The sequence below is a fragment of the Leucopleurus acutus genome, assembly GCF_964270905.1.
Source record: "Leucopleurus acutus genome assembly, chromosome: X".
NCBI lineage: Eukaryota > Metazoa > Chordata > Mammalia > Artiodactyla > Delphinidae > Leucopleurus > Leucopleurus acutus.
The window spans coordinates 60,376,040-60,402,848 of NC_139148.1; the positions used below are offsets into that span (position 1 = coordinate 60,376,040).

The 26,809-nt window shown below is 38.4% G+C and overlaps 1 protein-coding gene across 1 annotated transcript in view; it reads right to left on the minus strand.

Annotated features, from left to right (window-relative positions):
- TEX11 (testis expressed 11) overlaps positions 1 to 26,809 on the minus strand; it is a gene marked incomplete at both ends in the record, with an annotated part of 339,328 nt that overhangs the window by 292,628 nt on the left and 19,891 nt on the right. Inside the window, 2 exons of the mRNA XM_082865110.1 lie at positions 16,356 to 16,475; positions 16,566 to 16,646. Of these exons, the coding sequence (XP_082721236.1) occupies positions 16,356 to 16,475; positions 16,566 to 16,646 (201 nt within the window). The remainder of the gene's footprint in view (positions 1 to 16,355; positions 16,476 to 16,565; positions 16,647 to 26,809) is intronic.

Genomic DNA, 26,809 nt, shown 5'->3' on the forward strand with positions numbered 1-26,809 from the left:
GGCAGAAGACCTAAGACCTCCCAAAAGGCAAGAAACTCCCCACGTACCTGGGTAGGCCACAACAAAAAAGAAAAAAACAGAGACAAAACAATAGGGACGGGAGCCTCAACAGTGGGAGGGAGTTGTGAAGGAGGAAAGGTTTCCACACACTAGGAAGCCAAGTCGCAGGCAAAGACTGCAGGTGGTGGAGGGGGGAAGCTTCGGAGCCATGGAGGAGAGCGCAGCAACAGGGCTGCAGAGGGCAAAGCGGAGAGATTCCCACACAGATGATCAGTGCCGACCAGCACTTACCAGCCCGAGACGCTTCTCTGTTCACCCGCCAGGACAGGCAGGGGCTGGGAGCTGAGGCTCCGGCTTCGGAGGACAGATCCCAGGGACAGGACTAGGATTGGCTGCGTGAACACAGCCAGAAGGGGGCTAGTGTGCCACAGCTAGCCGGGATGGAGTCCGGGAAAAAGTCTGGAGCTGCCGAAGACGCAAGAGACTTTTTCTTGCCTCTTGGTTTCCTGGTGCATGAGGAGAGGGGATTAAGAGCGAGACGCTCAGGCTGCTTCTGCAGCCACCAAGAAGCCTGTATGCTAGCACAAGTCACTATCCACACCGCCCTTCCCAGGAGCATGTGCAGCCCGCCACTGCCAGGGTCCCGTGATGCATGGAAAACGTCCCCAGGAGAACACACAGCGCACCTCAGGCTGATGCTACGTCACGCCGACCTCTGCCGCCGCAGGCCTGCCCCGCATCCGCACCCCTCCCTCCCCCTGGCCTAACTAAGCCAGACCCCTGAATTAGCTGCTCCTTTAACCCCGTCCTGTCTAAGTAAGAACAGACTCCCTCAGGCAACCTACACACAGAGGCAGGGCCAAATCCAAAGCTGACCCAAGGAGCTGTGTGAACAAAGAAGAGAAAGGGAAATTTCTCCCAGCAGCCGCAGGAGCAACGGATTAAATGTTCACAACCAACTTGATATACCCTGCATCTGTGGAATACCTGGATAGACAACGAATCATCCCAAATTGAGGAGGTGGACTTTGGGATCAACGATATATATTTTTTTCTCCCTTTTTCCCTTTTTGTCAGTGTGTATGTGTACACTTCTGTGTGTGACTTTGTCTGTATAGCTTTGCTTTTACCATTTGTCCTACGGTTCTGTCTGTCCATTTTTGGGGGGTTTTTTTTAGTATACTTTACAGCGTTTGTTATCATTGGTGAACTTCTTTTTTTGTTTGGATCTTCTTTTCTTTCTTTCTTTCTTTTCAATTACTTTAGAAGAATTTTTAAATAACTATATTTTGTTTTTCAATGACATTTTTATTTTATTATATTTTATTTTACCTTTTTCTTTCTTTCCTTCTTTTTTCCTCCCTTTTATTCTGAGTCATATGGATAACAGGCTCTTCGTGATCCAGCCAGGGGTCAGGGCTGTGCCTCTGAGGTGAGACACCCAAGTTCCGGAGATTGGTCCACAAGAGACCTCCCAGCTCCACATAATATCAAACGGCGAAAATCTCCCAGAGATCTCCATCTCAACGCCAAGACCCAGCTCCACTCAACGAACAGCAAGCTACAGTGCTTGATGCCCTAGGTCAAACAACTAGAAAGACAGGAACACAACCCCACCCAGTAGCAGAGAGGCTGCCTAAAATCATAATAAGGTCACAGACACCCCAAAACACACCAGCAGACGTGGACCTGCCACAGAAAGACAATATCCAGTGTCATCCACCAGAACACAGGCACTAGTCCCCTCCACCAGGAAGCCTACACAACCCACTGAACCAACCTTAGCCACTGGGGGCAGACAACAAAAAAAACGGGAACTACGAACCTGCAGCCTGCAAAAAGGAGACCCCAAACAGAGTAAGTTAAGCAAAATGAGAAGACAGAGAAACACACAGCAGATGAAGGAGCAAGGCAAAAACCCATCAGACCAAACAAAGGAAGAGGAAATAGGCAGTCGACCTGAAAAAGAATTCAGAATAGTGATAGTAAATATGATCCAAAATCTTGAAAACAGAATGGAGAAAATACAAGAAACCTTTAACAAGGACCTAGATGAACTAAACGGCAAACAATCATGAACAACACTACAAATGAAATTTAAAATTCTCTGGAAGGAATCAATAGCAGAATAACTGAGGAAGAAGAAAACATAAGTGACCTGGAAAATAAAATCGTGGAAATAACTACTGCAGAGCAGAATAAAGAAAAAAGAATGAAAAGAATTGAGGAGAGTCTCAGAGAGCTCTGGGACAATATTAAACTTACCAACATTCGAATTACAGGGGTCCCAGAAGAAGAAGAGAAAAAGAAAGGGACTGAGAAAACATTTCAAGAGATTAGAGTTTAAAACTTCCCTAATATGGGAAAGGAAATAGTTAATCAACTCCAGGAGGCACACAGACTGCCATACAGGAAAAATCCAGGGAGAAACACACCAAGACACATATGAATCAAACTATCAAAAATTAAATACAAAGAAAAAATATTAAAAGCAGCAAGGGAAAAACAACAAATAACACACAAGGGAATCCCCATAAGGTTATTAACAGCTGATCTTTCAGCAGAAACTCTGCAATCCAGAAGGGAGGGGTAGGACATATTTAAAGTGATGAAAGGGGAAAACCTACAACCCAAGATTACTCTACCCAGCAAGGATCTCATTCAGATTTGATGAAGAAACTAAAACCTTTAGAGACAAGCAGAAGCAAAGAGAATTCAGCACCACCAAACCAGCTATACTACAAATGCTAAAGGAACATCTCTAGGCAGGAAACACAAGAGAAGGAAAAGACCTACAATAACAAACCCAAAACAATTAAGAAAATGGTAACAGGAACATACTTATCGATAATTACCTTAAATGTAAATGGATTAAATGCTCCAACCAAAAGACACAGACTTGCTGAATAGATACAAAAACAACACCAATATATATGCTGTCTACAAGAGACCCACTTCAGACCTAGGGACACATAAAGACTGAAAGTGAGGGAATAGAAAAAGATATTCCATGCAAATGGAAACCAAAAGAAAGCTGGAGTAGCAATTCTCATATCAGACAAAACAGACTTTAAAACAAAGCTATTACAAGAGACAAAGAAGGACACTACATAATGATCAAGGGAACAATCCAAGAAGAAGATATAACAATTGTAAATATTTATGCACCCAACACAGGAGCACCTTGATACATAAGGCAAATACTAACAGCCATAAAACAGGAAATCAACAGTAACACCATCACAGTAGCAGACATAAACACCCCACTTTCACCAATGGACAGATCATCCAAAATGAAAATAAATAAGGAAACACAAGCTTTAAATGATACATTAAACAAGATGGACTTAATTGATATTTATAGGACATTCCATCGGAAAACAACAGAATACACTTTCTTCTCAAGTGCTCATGGAACATTCTCCAGGATAGATCATATCCTGGGTCACAAATGAAGCCTTGGTAAATTTAAGAAAATTGAAATCGTATCAAGTATCTTTTCTGACCACAACACTATGAGACTAGATATCAATTAGAGGAAAAAATCTGTAAAAAATACAAACACATGGAGGCTAAACAATATACTACTTAATAACCAAGGGATCACTGAGGAAATCAGGAAATACCTAGAAGCAAATGACAATGAAAACACAATGACACAAAACCTATGGGATGCAACAAAAGTAGTTCTAAGAGGGAAGTTTATAGCAATACAATCCTACCTTAAGAAACAAGAAACATCTCAAATAAACAACCTAACCTTACACCTAAAGCAATTATAGAAAGGAGAACAAAAACACCCCAAAGTTAGCAGAAGGAAAGAAATCATAAAGATCACATCAGAAATAAATGAAAAAGAAATGAAGTAAACGATAGCAGAGATCAATAAAACTAAAAGCTGGTTCTTTGAGAAGATAAACAAAATTGATAAACCATTAGCCAGACTCATCAAGAAAAAAAGGAAGAAGACTCAAAGCAATAGAATTAGAAATGAAAAAAAAAATAGAATTAGAAATGAAAAAGGAGAAGTAACAACTGACCCTGCAGAAATACAAAGGATCATGAGAGATTACCACAAGCAACTATATGCCAATAAAATGGACAACCTGCAAGAAATGGACAAATTCTTAGAAATACACAACCTTGAGTGACTGAACCAGGAAGAAATAGAAAATATGAACAGACCAATCACAAGCACTGAAATTTAAACTGTGATTGAAAATCTTCCAACAAACAAAAGCCCAGGACCAGATGGCTTCACAGACGAATTCTATCAAACATTTACAGAAAAGCTAACACCTAACTTTCTCAAACTCCTCCAAAATACAGCAGAGGGAGGAACACACCCAAACTCATTCTACGAGGCCACCATCACCCTGATACCAAAACCAGACAAAGATGTCACAAAAAAAGAAAACTACAAACCAATATCACTGATGAACATATATGCAAAAATATTCAATAAAATATAAGCAAACGGAATCCAACAGCACGTTTGAAGGATCATAATCAACTGGGTTTTATCCCAGGTATGCAAGGATTCTTCAGTATATGCAAATCAATCAATGTGATACACCATATTAACAAACTGAACTATAAAAACCATAAAACTGGAAAAGTGGACAGCTACATGTAAAAGAATGAAAGTAGAACACTCCCTAACACCATACACAAAAATACACTCAAAATGGATTAAAGACCTAAATGTAAGGCCAGACACTATCAAACTCTTAGAGGAAAAAATAGGCAGAACACTCTATGACATAAATCACAGCAAGATCCTTTTTGACCCACCTCCTAGAGAAATGGAAATAAAAACAAAAATAAACAAATGGGACCTAATGAAACTTCAAAGCTTTTGCACAGCAAAGGAAACCATAAACAAGACCAAAAGACAACCCTCAGAATGGGAGAAAATATGTGCAAACGAAGCAACTGACAAAGGATTAATCTCCAAAATTTACAAGCAGCTCATGCAGCTCAATATCAAAAAAACCAAACAACCCAATCCAAACATGGGCAGAAGACCTAAACAGACATTTCTCCAAGATGATATACAGATTGAAAACAAACATATGAAAGAATGCTCAACATCATTAATCATTAGAGAAATGCAACTCAAAACTACAATGCAATATCATCTCACACTGGTCAGAATGGCCATCATCAAAATATCTACAAACAATAAAGGCTGCAGAGGGTGTGGAGAAAAAGGAACCCTCTTGCACTGTTGGTGGGAAGGTAAGTTGTTGATACAGCCACTATGGAGAACAGTATGGATGTTCCTTAAAAAACTAAAAATGGAAATACCATACGACCCAGCAATCCCACTACTGGGCATATACCCTGAGTAAGAAAACTATAATTCAAAAAGAGGCATGTACCACAATGTTCACTGAAGCTCTAATTACAAGACTCAGGACATGGAAGCAACCTAAGTGTCCATCAACAGATGAATGGATAAAGAAGATGTGGCACATATATACAATGGACTATTACTCAGCCATAAAAAGAAACGAAATTGAGTTATTTGTAGTGAGGATGGACCTAGAATCTGTCATACAGAGTGAAGTAAGTCAGAAAGAAAAACAAATACCGTATGCTAACACATATATATGGAATCAAAAAAAAAATGTTCATGAAGAACCTAGGGGCAAGATCGAATAAACACGAAGACCTACTAGAGAATGGACTTGAGGACACGGGGAGGAGGAAGGGTAAGCTGGGACAAAGTGAGAGAGTGATAGTGTATATATGGACATATATACACTACCAAATGTAAAATAGATAGCTAGTGGGAAGCAGTCGCATAGCACAGGGAGATCAGCTCGGCGCTTTGTGACCAGCTAAAGGGTGGGATAGGGAGAGTGGGAGGGAGGGAGATACAAGGGGAAAGAGATATGGCGATATATGTATATGTATAACTGTTTCATTTTGTTATAAAGCAGAAACTAACACACCATTGTAAAGCAATTATACTCCAATAAAAATGTTTAAAAAATTTAAAAGAAAAAGAAAGAGAAAAAGATACTACTATGTATAAAATAAGCTACAAGGATGTACTGTGTAACACAGGAATATAGCCAATATTTTATAATAACTGTAACTGGAGTATAACCTTAAAAATTGTCAATCATATTGTACACATGTAACATAATATTGTACATCAAATATATGTCAATAAAAAATTATATAAAGCACTCAGGTTTTTTTCTCACGTGAACTGCTATCAAGCCAAATGTACCAGTGACACAGTGTATTACACAGGGAGTTGGTTTCTTAAATATTGAAATTTTATAGGCTTGAGAAGTTTAAGTAACAGCCCAAGGTCATACAGCAAGTTCGTGTAATAGTTGAGATATAAGACCAAAACCTGCTGGACTTCATATCAGTTTTTTATAGCAGTTGCATTAAAGTAGCCCACAAAGGATATTAACATTACAAGGCAAGACAAAATTACCACAAGGGGTTCTCTTTTTAAATAGTCAACCTACGTTGTAGGGTAGGGAGCATTAGACTAAAAGTCAGAAAATCTTGGTTCTGGTCTTAGATCTTCAACTAACTCACACCTTCTCTCTGAACCTCAGTTTCATCATTTAAAAAATAAGAAGGAATTAAACAAAACCTAAATAAATGGGTAGATATCTCATATTCATGGATCAGAATACTTAACATTATTAAGATAGCAATACTCCTCAAACTGATCCAGATTGAACGCTATTCCTATCAGGATCCCAGCTGATTTGTTGCAATTATTGACAGGCATATCCTAAAATTCATATGGGAATGCAAGAGACCCAGAAGAGCTGAATAACCTTGAAAAATAACAAAGCTAGAAACTCACACTTCCTGATTTCAAAACTGACTACATAGCTACTGTAATCAAGACAGTGTGGCACTGGTAAAAGGACAAACATATAGATCAATGGAAGAGAATCAAGAGTCCAGAAATAAACCCTCACATTTAGGATCAATTAATGCTTTTTTTAAACACAAAGTCTTTTATTGAGAAGCTGCACAAATTAACTCCAAATTACTGCCACAGAGAAGAGGAGGCTTCAAGGCACAAAACTTGTTGCTGCACTCCATCTTACTTTATTGTAGTGTCTTCACTCAAGTACTAGAAGCTAAAAGCCATCCCTTTTACAGTATCACATCTTTTCATCTCTGCTCTTGCCCCCTGTAGTTTCATTAAAAGACAATGAACGTTTTAAGGTAGTCAAATGGAAAATATAAAATTGCACCATTTTAACAAAGCTTAAAGTATTTCCATTCTAAAGCATGAGAAGAATTCAAAATAACACACTTGGTATTTTATTACACTCCATTCCCTGTGTCATTTCCTCATCAAAAGGCTCTTGGTTGGAACAGCCTTTGGAATCGGAAAGGCAGTGCAATCCCAGACTGATAAATAGAGGTAAAATTTTTAAAAACAGTGGCCAAATTAGATCAATTTGATTTGTTCTCTAGATCATTAAACTTGATTTTTAGTTTCAAAGATAACATTATTGTAACTCTCTATTCCTCCTATGTTTAGTTGACACAGATCTAAAAATTATAGCCTTTTTTGGGGCTTTTTCTTTTTAACTTCTTTATTGGAGCATAATTGCTTTACAATGGTGTGTTACTTTCTGCTTTATAACAAAATGATTCAGCTATACATATATATTCCCATATCTCGTCCCTCTTGCGCTTCCCTCCCACCCTCCCTATCCCACCCCTCTAGGTGATCACAAAGCACCGAGCTGATCTCCCTGTGCCATGTAGCTGCTTCTCACTAGCTATCTATTTTACATTTTGTACTGTATATATGTCCGTGCCACTCTCTCACTTCCTCCCAGCTTACCGTTTCCCCTCCCTGTGTCCTAAGTCCATTCCCTATGTCTGCATCTTTATTCTTGCCCTGGCCCTAGGTTCTTCAGTCCTCTTTTTTTTTTTTAGATTCCATATATATGTGTAAGCATACAGTATTTGTTTTTCTCTTTCTGACTTACTTCACTCTGTATGACACACTCTACGTCCATCCACCTCACTACAAATAACTCAGTTTTCTTTCTTTTTATGACTGAATAATATTCCACTGTATATATCTGGCTGAATAATACTCCACTGTATATATCTGCCACATCTTCTTTATCATCTGTTGACTGACACTTAGGTTGCTTCAATGTCCTGGCTATTGTAAATAGAGCTGCAATGAACACTGTGGTACATGACATTTTCCGAATTATGATTTTCTCAGGGTATATGCCCAGTAGTGGGATTGCACGGTTGTAGTTTTAAGGAACCTCCATACTGTCCTCCATAGTGGCTATTATCAATTTACATTCCCACCAACAGTGCAAGAGGGATCCCTTTTCTCCACACCCTGTCCAGCATCTACTGTCTCTAGATTTTTTGATGCTGGTATTCTGAGTGGTGTGAGGTGATACCTCAGTGTAGTTTTGATTTGCATTTCTCTGATGATTAGTGATGTTCAGCATTCTTTCATGTGTCTGATGGAAATCTGTATATCTTCTTTGCAAAAATGTCTATTTACGTCTTCTGCTCATTTTTGGATTGGGTTGTTTGTTTTTTTGATATTGAGCTGCATGAGCTGCTTGTAAATTTTGGAGATTAATCCTTTCTCAGTTGCTTCGCTTGCAAATATTTTCTCCCATTCTGAGAGTTGTCTTTTGGTCTTGTTTATGGTTTCCTTTGCTGTGCAAAAGCTTTTAACTTTCATTAGGTACCCTTTGTTTATTTTTGTTTTTATTTCCATTTCTCAAGGAGGTGGGCCAAAGAGGATCTTGCTGTGATTTATGTCAGAGTGTTCTGCCTATGTTTTCCTCTAAGAGTTTGATAGTGCCTGGCCTTACATTTAGGTCTTTGATCCATTTTGAGCTGATTTTTGTGCGTGGTGTTGGGGAGTATTCTAATTTCATTCCTTTATATGTAGCTGTCCAGTTTTTCGAGCACCACATATTGAAGAGGCTGTCTTTTCTCCACTGTATATTCTTGCCTCCTTTATCAAAAATAAGGTGACCATATGTGCGTGGGTTTATCTCTGGGCTTTCTATCCTGTTCCATTGATCTATATTTCTGCTTGTGTGCCAGTACCATACTGTCTTGATTACTGTAGCTTTGTACTATAGTCTGAAGACCGGGAGCCTGATTCCTACAACTCTGTTTTTCTTTCTTAAGACTGCTTTGGCTAATCGGAGTCTTTTGTGTTTCCCTACAAATTGTGAAATTTTTTGTTCCAGTCCTGTGATAAATACCATTGGGAGGTTAAGAGGGATTGCATTGAATCTGTAGATTGCTTAGGGTAGTACAGTCATTTTTACAATGTTGATTCTTCCAATCCAAGAACGTAATATAGCTCTCCATCTGGTTGTATCATCTTTAATTTTTTTCATTAGTGTATTAACAGTTTTCTACATACATGTCTTTTGTCTCCTTAGGTAGGTTTACTCTTAGCTATTTTATTCTATTTGTTGCAGTGGTAAATGAGGGTGTTTCCTTAATCTCTATTTCAGATTTTTCTTCCTCAGTGTATAGGAATGCAAGAGATTTCTGTACATTAATTTTGTATCCTGCTACTTTACCAAATTCACTGATTAGCTCTAGTAGTTTTCTGGAAGCATCTTTTGGATTCTCTTTGCATAGTATCATGTCATCTGCAAACAGTGACAGCTTGACTTCTTCTCTTCCGATTTGGATTCATTTTCATTCTTTTTCTTCTCTGAGTGCTGTGGCTAAGACTTCCAAAACTATTTTGAGTTACAGTGGCGAGAGTGGACAACCTTGTCTTCTTCCTGATCTTAGTGGAAATCGTTTCAGTTTTTCACCACTGAGAACGACGTTGGCTGCGGGTTTGTCATATATGGCCTTTATTACGTTGAGGTAAGTTCCCACTATGCCTACTTTCTGGAGGGTTTTTATCATAAATGTGTGCTGAATTTTGTCAAAAGCTTTTTCTGCATCTATTGAGATGATCATATGGATTTTCTCCTTCCATTTGTTAATATGGTTTATCATACTGATTGATTTGCATATACTGAAGAATCCTTGCATTCCTGGGATAAACCCCACTTGATCATGGTGTATGATCCTTTTAATGTGCTGTTGGATTCTGTTTGCTAGTATTTTGTTAACGATTTTTGCATCTATGTTCATCAGTGATATTGGCCTGTAGTTTTCTTTCTTTGTGATGTCTTTGTCTGGTTTTGGTATCAGGGTGCTGGCGGACTCATAGAATGAGTTTGGGAGTGTCGTTCCCTATGCTATATTTTGGAAGAGCTTGAGAAGGATAGGTGTTTGCCCTTCTCTAAGTTTTTGATAGAATTCGCCTGTCAGGCCATCTCGTCCTGGGCTTTTGTTTGTTTGAAGATTTTTAATCAGTCTCGATTACAGTGCTTGTGATTGCTCTGTTTACGTTTTCTATTTCTTCCTCGTTCAGTCTCAGAAGGTTGTGCTTTTCTAAGAATTTGTCCCTTTCTTGCAGGTTGTCTATTTTACTGGCATATAGTTGCTTGTACTAATCTCTCATGATCCGTTGTACTTCTGGAGTGTCAGTTGTTACTTCTCCTTTTTCGTTTCTAATTTTATTGAGTCTTCTCCCTTTTTTTCTTGAAGAGTCTGGCTAATGGTTTATCAATTTTGTTTATCTTCTCAAAGAACCAGCTTTTAGTTTCATTGATCTTTGCTGTTTCCTTCATTTCTTTTTCATTTATTTCTGATCTAATCTTTATGATTTCTTTCCATCTGTTACATTTGGGTGTTTTTTCTTCTTCTTTCTCTAATTGATTTACGTGAAAGGTTAGGTTGTTTGAGATGTTTCTTGTTTCTTAAGGTAGGATTGTATTGCAATAAACTTCCCTCTTAGAACTGCTTTTGCTGCATGCAATACGTTTTGGGCCATCCTGTTTTCATTGTCATTTGTTTCTAGGTATTTCTTGATTTCCACAGTGATCCCTTGGTTATTAAATAGTGTATTGTTTAGCCTCCATGTGTCTGTAATTTTTACAGATTTTTCCCTGTAACTGATACCTACTCTCATAGCACTGTGGTCGGAAAAGACACTTGATACAAGTTCAATTTTCTTAAATTTACCAAGGCTTGATTTCTGACCCAAGATATGATCTATCCTGGAGAATGTTCCATGAGTACTGGAGAAGAAACTGTATTCTGTTGTTTTTGGTTGGAATTTCCTATAAACATCAAATAAGTCGATCTTGTTTAATATATCATTTAAAGCTTGTGTTTCCTTATTTATTTTCATTTTCGATAATCTGTCCATTGGTGAAAGTGGGGTGTCAAAGTCCCCTACTAAGAGTGTGTTACTGTCGATTTCCCATTATATGGCTGTTAGCATATCCCTTATGTATTGAGAGGCTCCTATTTTGGGTGCATACATATTTACAATTGTTATATCTTCTTCTTGGATTGATCCCTTGATCATTACACGGTGTCCTTCTTTGTTTCTTGTAATACTCTTTAAGTTTTCTTTTGTCTGATATGAGAATTGCTACTCCAGCTTTCCTCTGATTTCCCTTTGTATGGAATATGTTTTTCCATCCCCTCACTTTCTGTCTGTATGTGTCCCTAGGTCTGAAGTGACCCAGCATATATACGGGTCTTGCTTTTGTATCCATTCAGCCAGTCTATGTCTTTTGGTTGGAGCATTTAATCCATTTACATTTAAGGTAGTTATCAATATGTATGTTCCTATTTTCATTTTTAGTTGTCTTGGGTGTGTTACTGTAGGTCTTTTCCTTCTCTTGTATTTCCTACCTACAGAATTTCCTTTAGCATATGTTATAAAGCTGTCTTAGTGGTGCTGAATTCTCTTAGCTTTTGCTTGTCTGTAAAGGTTTTAATTTCTCCATCAAATCGGAATGAGATCCTTGCTGGCTAGAGTAATCTTGGCTGTAGGTCTTTCCCTTTCATCACTTTAAATATGTCCTGCCACTCCCTTCTGGCTTGCAGAGTTTCTGCTGAAACATCAGCTGTTAACCTTATGGGGATTCCCTTCCATGTTATTTGTTGTTTTTCCCTTGCTGCTTTTAATATTTTTTCTTTGTATTTAATTTTTGATAGTTTGATTAACATGTGCCTTGGCATGTTTCTCCTTGGATTTATTGTATATGGGATCCTCTGTGCTTCGTGGACTTGATTAACTATTTCCTTTCCCATATTAGGGAAGTTTTCAACTATAATCTCTTCGAATATTTTGTCAGTCCCTTTCTTTTTCTCTTCTTCTTCCGGGATATCTATTATTTGAATGTTGGTGCGTTTAATGTTGTCCCAGAGGTCTCTGAGACTCTCCTCAATTCTTTTCATTCTTTTTTCTTTATTCTGCTCTGCTGTAGTTATTTCCACTATTTTACCTTCCAGGTCACTTATCCATTCTTCTGCCTCAGTTATGCTCCTATTGATCCCTTCTAGAGAATTGTGAATTTCATTTATTGTGTTATTCATCATTGTTTACTCTTAGTTCTTCTAGGTCCTTGTTAAAGGTTTCTTATATCTTCTCCATTCTATTTCCAAGATTTTGGATCATCTTTACTGTTACTATTCTGAATTCTTGTTCAGGTAGACTGCCTATTTCCTCTTCATTTGTTTGGTCTCATGGGTTTTTGCCTTGCTCCTTCATCTGCTGTGTGTTTCTCTGTCTTCTCATTTTGCTTAACTTACTCTGTTTGGGGTCTCCTTTTCGCAAGCTGCAGGTTCATAGTTCCCGTTGTTTTTGTTGTCTGCCCCCAGTGGCTAAGGTTGGTTCAGTCGGTTCTGTAGGCTTCCTGGTGGAGGGGCCTGGTGTCTGTGTTCTGGTGGATGAGGCTGGATCTTGTCTTTCTGCTGGCCAGGACCGTGACCAGTGGTGTGTTTTGGGGTGTCTGTGACCTTATTATGATTTTAGGCAGCCTCTCTGCTAATGGGTGGGGTTGTGTTCCTGTCTTGCTAGTTGTTTGGCATAGGGTGTCCAGCACTGTAGCTTGCTGTTCGTTGAGTGGAGCTGGGTCTTATCATCAAGATGGAGATATCCAGGAGAGCTATCGCTGTTTGATATTGCGTGGAGCCGGGAGGTCTCTGGTGGACCAATGTCCTGAACTTGGCTCTCCCACCTCAGAGGCACAGGCATGACACCCTGCCATAACACCAAGACCCTGTCAGCTACACGGCTCAGAAGCAAAGCAAGAAAAAAAGAAAGAAGAGAGCAACCAAACCAAAAATATATCCACCAATGATAACATGCACTAAAATCTCTACTAAAAAAAAAAAAAGGACAAACAGAACCCTAGGACAAACGGTAAAAGCAAAGGTATATAGAAAAATATCACACAAAGAAGTGTACACATACACACTCACCAAAAGAGAAAAAGGAAAAAAGTATCTACCTACCTATCTATCCATCTATCTATCTATCTATCTATCTATATATATATATATATGGAAAAGGAAGAGAACAACCAAATCAATAAACAAATCTACCAATGATAATAAACTCTAAATACTAAACTAAGATAAACATAAAACCAGATACAAATTAGATGCAGAAAGCAAACCACAAGTCTACAGTTGCTCCCAAAGTCCACCGCCTCAATTTTGGGATGATTCGTTGTCTATTCAGGTATTCCACAGATGCAGGGTACATTAAGTTGACTGTGGAGATTTAATCCGCTGCTCCTGAGGCTGCTGGGAGAAATTTCCCTTTCTCTTCTTTGTTCACACAGCTCCTGGGGTTCAGCTTTGGATTTGGACCCGCCTCTGCGTGTAGGTCACCTGAGCGTGTCTGTTCTGCACTCAGACAGGACGGGGTTAAAGTAGCAGCTGATTAGGGGGCTCTGGCTCACTCAGGCTGGGGGGAGGGAGGGTTATGGAATGTGGGGCAAGCCTGCGGCAGCAGAGACCACCAACATGACGTTGCAACAGCCTGAGGCGTGCCGTGTCTTCTCCCAGGGAAGTTGTCCCTGGATCACAGGACCCAGGCAGTGGCAGGCTGCACGGGCTCCTGGAAATGGAGGTGTGGATAGTGACCTGTGCTTGCACACTGGCTTCTTGGTGGCTGCAGCAGCAGCCTTAGCGTTTCATGCCCGTCTCTGGTGCCCACGCTGATAGCCGCAGCTCACACCCGTCTCTCGAGCTTGTTTAGGTGGTGCTCTGAATCCACTCTCCTCGTGCACCCCAAAACAGTGGTCTCCTTCCTCTTAGGCAGTTCCAGACTTTTTCCTCCTGGCTAGCTGTGGCACACTAGCCCCCTTCAGGCTGTGTTCACACAGCCAACCCCGGTCCTCTCCCTGGGATCTGTCTTCCAAAGCCGGAGCCTCAGCTCCCAGCCCCCGCCCGTCCCAGCAGGTGAACAGACAAGCCTCTCAGGCTGGTGAGTGCTGGTCCGCACCGATCCTCTGTGTGAGAATCTCTCTGCTTTGCCCTCTGCACCTCTGTTGCTGCGCTGTCCTCCACAGCCCCAAACCTTCCCCCCTGACCACCTGCTGTCTCCACCAGGGAAGGGGCTTCCCAGTGTGTGGAAACTTTTCCTCCTTCACAGCTCATTCCCAGAGGTCCAGGTCCCATCCTTATTCTTTTGTCTCTGTTTTTTCTTTATTCTTCTGCCCTACCCAGGTACGTGGGGAGTTTCTCGCCTTTTGGGAAGTCTGAGGTCTTCTTCAGCATTCAGTAGGTGTTCTGTAGGAGTTGTTCCACATGTAGATGTATTTCTGATGTATGTGTGGGGAGGAAGGTGATCTCCACGTCTTACTCCGCTGCCATCCTGAAGTTCTCCTCTAGTAGCCTTCTTATTTAAGTATTATTTACTCAATGTGTTATTGGTTTTAGGGCATTCTATCTGAGCTTCAGGCTCCTCATTTGTAAAATCGGGATAACACCACCTCACAAACTCTCCACGCCACAAAGTCAAATAAGAGTTCCAGAGCCTCGCCAGAATCAATTTTTGACAAGACTGCTAAGACCATTCAATGGGGAAAGAATAGTCTTTTCAATAAATGGTGCTGGGACAACTGGATAGCTATATGCAAAAGAATGCAGCTGGACTCCCACCTCATGCCATACTCAAAAATTAACTTGAAATGGATCAAAGACCTAAATGTAAGTGCTAAATCTATAAAACTCAAAGATATGCAGAAATTGGAGCCCTCAGAGACTAGTGGCAGTGTAAAATGGTACAGCCACAGTGGAAAACAGTCTGGCAGTTTCACAAAAGGTTAAACATAGAGTAATAATGTTATTCAGCAATTCTACTCCAAGGTATATATCCAAGAGAAATGTAAAAATGTACACACAAAAATATGTACATGAATGTTCACAGTAGAGTTATTCATAATAGCCCCAAACTGGAAACAATCCAAATGTTCATCAATAGATGAATGGATAAACAAAATCTGGTATATCCATACAGTATAACATTATTTAGTAATAAAAATATTGATACATGCTACAACATAGATGAACCTTGAAAACATGCTAAGTAAAAGAAGCTAATCACAAAAGATCAAATATTGTATGATTTCATTTATATGAAATGCCCAGAACAGGTAAATCTATAAAGACAGAAAGTATATTAGTGGTTGCTAGTGCTGGGGTCAGGAGGAATAGGGAGTGACTGCTAATGGATAGGGGGTTTCTTTTGGGGTAATGAAAATGTTTTAAACTTAAGACTGTGGTGAAGGTTGTACAATTCTATGAATATACTAAAACCATTGAATTGTACATTTAAAATGTGTTAATTTTATAGTATACAAATTATAAATATCTCAATGAAGATGTTAAGAAATAAAACTAAGATTACGCTAGATGATTCTTAAGGTCTCTTTCATTTCTAGAATTACATAATTTCAGAGAGTAAACTCATCACAGCTTACATTTTTTCAACTGAAAATGCGCACCTAACTTCATGGTGACAAAAGAAGAAAACCCACAAGCCAAACTGAGGTAAAGTACAACTCTGAACACTCACACCAGCAGACTTTTAGAAAACATCAGCGAACAACCCAGAATAATTGCAAATGTGAAGGCTCTTTTTGGGCAAATATTTTAGGTAGACTGTGAATGTAAGATATCCACAGAGACAGGTATTTCAAGTAGAAGCCACTGCCACAAATGATAGGTATTACATGCAGTGGTTGAAAATGATGATTAGTTATATAAGTCTTTTCGATCTCACCCACCCCAATAGGTACCAATCACCATTAGTAATGTCACCTTCAGATATAAAACAGAGATTAAAAAGGCCAAATATAATATCCTATAAAAGACCAATGACACCTGACTTTCTTCTAATAGGTTATATGTCATCACTTTTGCATTTACGTATATAAAATGCCCCACTGTGAGGCCCTACTGACTATGATACCTACTGACTCTGCTTGGTAAGAAAGCACTCTGAAAAGGTCACTCTCCGTAGCAGTCTTCTGCATAGTCACATGGACCTCAGTGGAGCAACTCTGTATTAATTTGACATATAACTTCTCCAGACCCTGGAAAATAAACCACAATACAATGTAATGATGAGAATAACCACAATTGTTACTAATAACTGCCACAGCTAAAAATCAGTGGTAACTTACAGCCATGGCAGCTTGAAAAAATTCATCAGCGATCACAGCATTTCCACCATCCACCCATCCTTTTCCTGTTTTCATATTCAGCTGGAAGAAAGAAGTTAGAAAATAATTTTTAAAAACTCACACCTCTTCAAAACTGACTGAGGATTATATTGGAGAAAATATTTAATCCTCTGTTCATATTCAGTAGTGTAATCCACAGAAAACAAAAAACTAACAGCATTTATTAGACTTCTGTGCTCTGCTCAGAACTCCATAATTAAAGAGAAACGGTCTTAAGAAAAGCAATAATAAAAAATTAATATACTTGAAAACACATCTTCTAAGAAAATACTAAAAGAAAACATTGAGATAATTTAGACAGGAAGAGAAAGTTCTAAAACTTAATGCCTGGGGCTTCCCTGGTGGCGCGGGGCTTGAGAATCTGCCTGCTAATGCAGGGGACACGGGTTCGAGCCCTGGTCTGGGAGCATCCCACATGCCACGGAGCAACTAGGCCTGTGAGCCACAACTACTGAGCCTGCGCGTCTGGAGCCTGTGCTCCACAACAAGAGAGGCCGCGATAGCGAGAGGCCCACGCACCACCATGAAGAGTGGCCCCCGCTTGCCACAACTAGAGAAAGCCCACGCACAGAAACGAAGACACAACACAGCAAAAATAAATTAATAAACTCCTACCACCATCTTAAAAAGAAAAACTTAATGCCTCACATACTTGAAGAAAGTTATATGATAAGCACTAGACTGTAAGTCAACAAACCTCGGTTCTAGTTTTTAACTATGTCTCTAATAAAATTTTTCTTAGTCCAGCAAACGTTTATTATGTATCCTTTACATGCCAGGCACCCTGAAGAAGCTCACAGTATTATAACTGACAGACACCTAAATAAATAGTTAAGTAATATGCACAAATACTGTGGAAGCAAACAAGGACTGAATCAAGATAGAGGATTGAGCACACACTACAGCCACCCCTTCTATTATAAATCCCTAGAAATGATGTGTATATAGTACATACTATGATATATATATATAATATATACTATAAATTTTATATACTATGAACCCCTAGAAAGAATATATATATATATATATTTATATGATATAGTATATATATATATATATATCCTTTCTAGGGATTTATATATATTTTCTAGAAATAAAAGAAAAATATACATATTTTTCTTAATAATAGTCCTGAAAAATAAGGGGCATTTTCAGTTGATATGAAATTATGAAGAACCTCTGAAAAACAGCAAATGGAATGAGGCAAAATCCCATATCCTAAAATGCACGAAAATGCAAAATGTGGAAACATTCTGGATATGAACAGGAGGAGTATCAGGCAGTAGGCTTCATCCCCAACAGATATATTCTCCCCTCCTCCCCAGAAAGGAACAGTAAGTACAATCACTTAGGCTAGATAAAAACAGAGTTCCAGGTGGCTGACAACACAGGTCAATGCAAAACCTCTGGTCTTAATTCTCCATCAGTCACTGGATTCAGTTACAGTAAATAGTGTGACACAGAAGACTATCAAGGAATCTCAAATTAAATATAAGCAAGAATCACCAAATGTTTGAGGGTAACCAATAATATGAAAGGACATCACACTCAACAAACAGAATACCTAAGGAAATAGAATTAAGACAGCAAGTAGATGGAAACATAAAAAGAGAAATAACATTATTATCCACAGAATTAAACAGTAGTCATAATCGATAAAATGCTCCTTTTAGGTTCCATTCTTTGAAATCAATAAAGCCAAAAATGCAAATGTGAGAGGTAACAGAAGTTGGAAGGGTAATGGTGGGGAAAGGGAGAGAGAATGATAAAGGTACTAATATCTTCACAGAGTTGAAAGTAAAGATATACTCTCCAAAACTGATGGAGAAATAAAAACTTAAATATATTAAAATAAATAAATTTCAATTAAAATAATAATAAATAAAATAAATTAAAAACAGTATCATTAACAAAAACTGAAAGGAGTAGGGGAGGTAATATATGATGAGATAAATCTTCATCTATCATAACAGAAAGAAACAGATCATATACGGAGCTGATAAATCAAGATTTAATTATTGTAGGCTGAATTGTGTCGACCCCTCCCACCAAAAAATTCATAAGTTGAAGTCCCAGCTCCCAGTACCTCAGAATGTGACTGTATTTAAAGATAGGGCCTTTAACAAAATGATGACGTTAAAATGACACCATTAGGTGTGCCCCAATCCAATCTGACTGGTGTCCTTTTAAGAAGAAATTTGGACACACAAAGGGACACCAGGTGTGTGCCCACACAGAGGAAATGCCATATGAGGACACAGAGAAAAGGCAGCCATCTGCAAGCCAAGAAGAGAGGCCTCAGGAGAAAACAAACCTTCCAACACCTTGATCCTGGACTTGATTTTGGATCATGATCTTGGACACAATTGTGGGAAAATAAATTTCTACTGTTTAGACCACCCACTGTATAGTATTTTGTTATGGCACCCCTAGCAAACTAATACAGTGATACAACCATATGATTAAGATATATGAAAGTAAACGTGAGAAGTAAAAACAAAAATGGTTACAAGCAATAGCCTTAAAATAGGAAAAGATATATGCACAAGGCAATTCACTGCAACATCCAAATGTCCATCAAAGAGGTCTGCTTGAATATGACAAGTTACATGCACCAACTGAATGCTATGTAGCTAAAAAAAAACGAAAACGCATATCTCTATATACTGCTATGGAGTGATCTGTCAGATATAATGTTAAATTGGGTTAAAAAAAAAGGTGGAGAAAAGTATACATATGGAATACTACCAATTATCTAAGACACTCGGGGCAGGCAGAGATATGAATAAATACCTATTTGCTTATATTTAAAAAGCAAAAGTAGAGAGAGGAAACAAGATGGTGGAGCAGAAGGACGTGCTCTCACTCCCTCTTGTGAGAACACCAGAATCACAACGAGCTGCTGGAAATCATCGACAGGAAGACACTGGAACTCACCAAAAAAGATACCCCACATCCAAAGACAAAGGAGAAGCCACAATGAGACGGTAGGAGGGGCGCAATCACAGTAAAATCCAATCCAATAACTGCTGGGTGGGTGACTCACAGACTGGAGAACACTTATACAACAGAAGTCCACCCACTGGAATGAAGGTTCTGAACCGCATGTCAGGCTTCCCAACCTGGGGGTCCGGCAACGGAAGGAGGAATTCCTAGAGAATCAGACTTTGAAGCCAAGTGGGATTTGTACCACATGAAGGAACAAGATAACCCCCCAAAAGAAAATCTAAATGAAGTGGAGATAGGCAACCTTCCAGAAAAAGAATTCAGAATGAGAGTGAAGATGATCCAGGACCTCAGAAAAAGAATGGAGGCAAAGATCGAGAAGACGCAAGAAATATTTAACAAAGACCAAGAAGAATTAAAGAACAAACAAACAGAGATGAAGAATACAATAACTGAAATGAAAACTACATTAGAAAGAATCAATAACAGAATAAGTGAGGCAGAAGAACGGATAAGTGACCTGGAAGACAGAATGATGGAATTCACTGCTGCAGAACAGAATAAAGAAAAAAGAATGAAAAGAAATGAAGACAGCCTAAGAGACCTGTGGGACAACATTAAATGCAACAACTTTCGCATTATAGGGGTCCCAGAAGGAGAAGAGAGAGAGAGAGGACGAGAGAAAATATTTGAAGACATTATAGTCGAAAACTTCCCTAACATGGGAAAGGAAATAACCACCCAAGTCCAGGAAGCGCAACAAGTCCCATACAGTATAAACCCAAGCAGAAACACGCCGAGACACATAGTAATCAAATTGGCAAAAATTAAAGACAAAGAAAAAAAATTGAAAGCAGTAAGGGAAAAATGACAAATAACATACCAGAGAACTCCCATAAGGTTAACAGCTGATTTCTCAGCAGAAACTCCACAAGCCACAAGGGAGTGTCACGATATACTTTAAGTGATGAAAGTGAAGAACCTATAACCAAGATTACTCTACCAGGCAAGGATCTCATTCAGATTCTATGGAGAAATCAAAAGCTTTACAGACAAGCAAAAGCTAAGGGAATTCAGCACCACCAAACCAGCTCTACAACAAAAGCTAAAGGAACTTCTCTAAGTGGGAAACACAAGAGAAGAAAAGGACCTACAAACACAAACCCAAAACAATTAAGAAAATGGTCACAGGAACATACATATCGTTAATTACCTTAAACGTAAATGGATTAAATGCTCCAACCAAAAGACACAGGCTTGCTGAATGGATACAAACACAAGATCCATCTATAAGCTGTCTACAAGAGACCCACCTCAGACCTAGGGACACATACAGACTGAAAGTGAGGGGATGGAAAAAGATATTCCATGCAAATGGAAATCAAAAGAAAGCTGGAGTAACAATACTCATATCAGATAAAATAGACTTTAAAATAAAGAATATTACAAGAGACAAGGAAGGACACTACATAATGATCAAGGGATCAATCCAAGAAGAAGATATAACAATCATAAATATATATGCACCCAACACAGGAGCACCTCAATACATAAGGCAACTGTGAACAGCTATAAAAGAGGAAATTGACAGTAACACAATAATAGTGGGGGAATTTAACACCTCACTTACACCAATGGACAGATCATCCAAAATGAAAATAAACAAGGAAACACAAGCTTTAAATGACACAATAGACCACATAGATGTAATTGATATTTATAGGACATTCCATCCAAAAACAGCAGATTACACTTTCTTCTCAAGTGAGCACGGAACATTCTCCAGGATAGATCACATCTTGGGTCACAAATCAAGCCTCAGTAAATTTAAGAAAATTGAAATCACATCAAGCATCTTTTCTGACCTCAACGCTATGAGATTAGAAATGAACTACAGGGAGAAAAACGTAAAAAACACAAACACATGGAGGCTAAACAATACATTACTAAATAACCAAGAGATCACTGAAGAAATCAAAGAGGACATCAAAAAGTACATAGAGACAAATGACAATAAAAACACAATCCAAAACCTATGGGATGCAGCAAAAGCAGTTCTAAGAGGGAAGTTTATAGCTATACAAGCCTACCTCAAGAAACAAGAAAAGCCTCAAATAAACGATCTAACCTTACACCTAAAGGAACTGGAGAAAGAAGAACAAACACAACCCAAAGTTAGCAGAAGGAAAGAAATCACAAAGATCAGACCAGAAATAAATGAAATAGAAACAAAGAAAACAATAGCACAGATCAATAAAACCAAAAGCTGGTTCTTTGAGAAGATAAACAAAATTGATAAACCATTAGCCAAACTCATCAAGAAAAAGAGGGAGAGGACTCAATAAAATTAGAAATGAAAAAGGAGAAGTTACAACAGACACCGCAGAAATACAAAGCATACTAAGAGACTACTACAAGCAACTCTATGCCAATAAAATGGACAACCTGGAAGAAATGGACAAATTCTTAGAAAGGTATATAACCTTGCAAGACTGAACCAGGAAGAAACAGAAAATATGAACAGACAAATCACAAGTAATAAAATTGAAACTGTGATTAAAAATCTTCCAACAAACAAAAGTCCAGGACCAGATGGCTTCACAGGTGAATTCTATCAAACATTTAGCGAAGAGCTAACACCCATCCTTCTCAAACCCTTCCAAAAAACCACAGAGGAAGGAACACTCCCAAACTCACTCTATGAGGCCACCATCAACCAGATACCAAAACCAGGCAAAGATACTACAAAAAAAGAAAACTACAGACCAATATCACTGATGAATACAGATGCAAAAATACTAGCAAACAGAATCCAACAACACGTTAAAAGACTCATACACCATGATAAAGTGGGGTTTACCCCAGGGATGCAAGGATTCTTCAATATACACAAATCAATCAATGTGATACACCATATTAACAAACTGAAGAATAAAAACCATATGATCATCTCAATGGAAGCAGAAAAAGCTTTTGACAGAACTCAACACCCATTTATGATAAAAACTTCAGAAAGTGGGCAGAGAGGGAACCTACCTCAACATAATAGAGGCCATATATGACAAACCCACAGCAAACATCATTCTCAATGGTGAAAAACTGAAAGCATTTCCTCTAAGATCAGGAACAAGACAAGGATGTCCACTCTCACCACTATTATTCAACATAGTTTTCCAACTCCTAGCCACGGAAATCAGAGAAGAAAAAGAAATAAAAGGAATACAAATTGGAAAAGAAAAAGTAAAACTGTCACTGTTTGCAGATGACATGATACTATACATAGAGTACCCTAAAGATGCCACCAGAAAACTACTAGAGCTAATCAATGAATTTGGTAAAGTTCAGGATACAAAATTAATGCACAGAAATCTCTGGCATTCCTATACACTAATGATGAAAAATCTGAAAGAGAAATTAAGAGAACACTCCCATTTACCATTGCAACAAAAAGAATAAAATACCTAGGAATAAACATACCTAGGGAGTCAAAAGACCTGTATGCAAAAAACTATAAGACACTGATGAAGAAATTAAAGATGATACCAACAGATGGAGAGATATACCATGTTCTTGGATTTCAAGAATCAATACTGTGAAAATGACTATATTACCCAAAGCAATCTACAGATTCAAGGCAATCCATATCAAATTACAAATGGCATTTTTTACATAACTAGAACAAAAAATCTTAAAATTTGTATGGAGACACCAAAGACCCCGAATAGCCAAAGCAGTCCTGAGGGAATAAAACAGAGCTGGAGGAACCAGACTCCCTAACTTCAGACTATACTATAAAGCTACAGTAATCAAGACAATATGGTACTGGCACAAAAACAGAAACATAGATCAATGGAACAAGATAGAAAGCCCAGAGATAAATCCACGCACCTATGGTCAACTAATCTATGACAAAGGAGGCAAGGATACACAATGGAGAAAAGACAGTCTCTTCAATAAGTGGTGCTGGGAAAACTGGACAGCTACATGTAAAAGAATGAAATTAGAACACTCCCTAACATCATACACAAAAATAAACTCAAAATGGATTAGAGACATAAATGTAAGACCGGGCACTATAAAACTCTTAGAGGAAAACAGGCAGAACACACTTTGACATAAATCAGAGCAAGATCTCTTTTGATCCACCTCCTAGAGTAATGGAAATAAAAACAAAAATAAACAAATGGGACCTAATGAAACTTAAAAGCTTTTGCACAGCAAGGGAAACCATAAACAAGACGAAGAAACAACCGTCAGAATGGGAGAAAATATTTGCAAACGAATCAACGGACAAAGGATTAATCTCCAAAATATATAAACAGCTCATGCAGCTCAATATTAAAGAAACAAAGAACCCAATCCCAAAACTGTCAGAAGACCTAAATACACATTTCTCCAAAGAAGACATACAGATGGCCAAGAAGCACATGAAAAGCTGCTCAACATCACTAATTATTAGAGATATGCAAATCAAACCTGCAATGAGGTATCACCTCACACCAGTTAGAATGGGCATCATCAGCAAATCTACAAACAACAAATGCTGGAGAGGGTGTGGAGAAAAGGGAAACCTCTTGCACTGTTGGTGGGAATGTAAACTGATATAGCCACTATGGAGAACAGTATGGAGGTTCCTTAAAAAACTAAAAATAGAATTACCATATGATCCAGCAATGCCACTACTCGGCATATACCCAGAGAAAACCATAATTCAAAAAGACACATGCACCCCAATGTTCACTGCAGCACTATTTAAAGTAGCCAGGGCATGGAAGCAACCTAAATGCCCATAGACAGACAAATGGATAAAGAAGTTGTGGTACATATATACAATGGAATATTACTCAGCCATAAAAAGGAACGAAATTGAGTCATTTGCTGAGATGTGGATGGATCCAGAGACTGTCATAGAGAGTGAAGTAAGTCAGAAAAAGAAAAACAAATATTGTATATTAACGCATGTATGTGGAACCTAGAAAATGGTACATATGAACTGGTTTGCAAGGCAGAAGTTGAGACACAGATGTAGAAAACAAACGTATGGACACCAAGGGGGGAAAGTCGCGGTGGGGTGGGGATGGTGGTGTGCTGAATTGGGCGATTGGGATTGGCATATATACACTGATGTGTATAAAATTGATGACTAATAAGAAGCTATTTAAAAAAATAAAATTAAATTTAAAAAAACTAATACTAAACTTTCTTTGGGTTATTTGTATGGAAATATGTTAATATAAATGTTTCAGACATTACATGAAATTCCTAAAAATCTTATATGTTCTGGTATAATGTTATAAGTCATAATTCTAGTTATTACTTTAAAATGTATATGTCAGAAATAACTAGATTTCCTTGTCAATTGCATTATTATGAACTTCCATCAAATCTTTAACCGTGGTCATTTTTAAGTCTTTTGTCATTTACAGACAGTTCTGCCTGTACTCTGATTCTTTTGCAAAAATGTTCCTATAGGGCTTCCCTGGTGGCGCAGTGGTTGACAGTCCGCCTGCCGATGCAGGGGACACGGGTTCGTGCCCCAGTCCGGGAAGATCCCCCATGCTGCAGAGCGGCTGGGCCCATGAGCCATGGCCGCTGAGCCTGCGCGTCCGGAGCCTGTGCTCTGCAACAGGAGAGGCGACGACAGTGAGAAGCCCGCGTACCACACACACAAAAAAATTTTCCTATAAAAGGGTTTCATCTTCAAGGAATTCATGGAAAAGACTCTGATAAGTACAGGTTTCTGGTAACTGACTATACTGCTGAACTGAATGAATAAGCATTTTCTGAACTCTAATGGAAAACTGATGAATTCATAAAAGTGCTAACAACAGATCAAGATGAAATAAATATTAATTACATGGGAGTGAGTGAACTGATGAGGATGATGATAATTTTTGTGACTTTCTGTTTGAATAAAAAAATGTGATGTAACTTTATGTAAAAAGAACTTAATGCAAAACAATGTCACTCTTCTCACATAATTTCTCTTGCTTTGGAAAATATAGATATTTTCTGCTAAAAATGTGATTTATGCTGACACGTAATACCTTGATTATTGTTATTATAAATGAATTAATAAATATTTTTAAGTTTCAAACAAACAATAGGAGAGAAAGACAAATAATCTATGTTATCACTTATATGTGGAATCTAAAAGATAAGACAAACAAATATATATAACAAAACAGAAACAAACTCACAGATATAGAGAACAAACTAGTGGTTACCAGTGGGTAGAGGGAAGGAAGAAAGGACAAGAAAGGGGTTGGGGATTTAGAGATGCAAACTATTATGTATAAAATAAATAAGCAACAAGGGTATATTGCACAGCACAGGGAAATATAGCCATTATTTTGAAATAACTTTAAATGGAGTATAATCTATAAAAATATTGAATCACTATGTTGTACACATGAAACTCCTATTGTAAATTAACTATACTTCAATAAAATACATAAAGTCATACATACATGCATACATACACACATATCAAAAGGATAAACAATAAAATAAACAAAATAGTTACCGACAGGGGAAGGGAGGGAACAGAGTAAAGAGGACAGAGATAGAAGCTAGACTTCTGTGAATATACTTCCTTTAGATTTGACTTGACCTCAGAACCATGTCAGTATTTTACATAATTATAAAACAAAATTCAGGGACTTCCCTGGTGGTGCAGTGGTTAAGAATCCGCCTGCCAATTCAGGGGACATGGATTTGATCCCTGGTCTAGGAAGAGCGCACATGCTGCAGAGCAACTAAGCCCGTGCACCACAACTACTGAGCCCACACGCCACAACTACTGAAGCCCACGCACCCTAGGGCCCGCGTTCCGCAACTACTGAGCCCATGTGCTGCAACTACTGAAGCCCACGTGCGTAGAGCTAGTGCTCCATAACAAAGAGAAGCCACCGTGATGAGAAGCCCAGGCACGGCAACAAGAGTAGCCCCCGCTCGCCACAACCAGAGAAAGCCTGGGTGCAGCAACGAAGACCCAATGCAGCCATAAATAAATAAATAAAATAAAACAAAATTCAATCAAAATGGGTAAGTGGGAGCAATCACAAAAATCAAAAGCAAGCAGAAGCAAATAAACCTAGCTATATATCAAGTCGATAGCTTAATCATAGAGAAAGGAATTATTTCAGGTAATTTTAAGATATTTTAATAATATGAACACAATATTTTGACTGTACATCCCTAGTGAGGTATATCCTAAGAACAAAAGTGCAAAA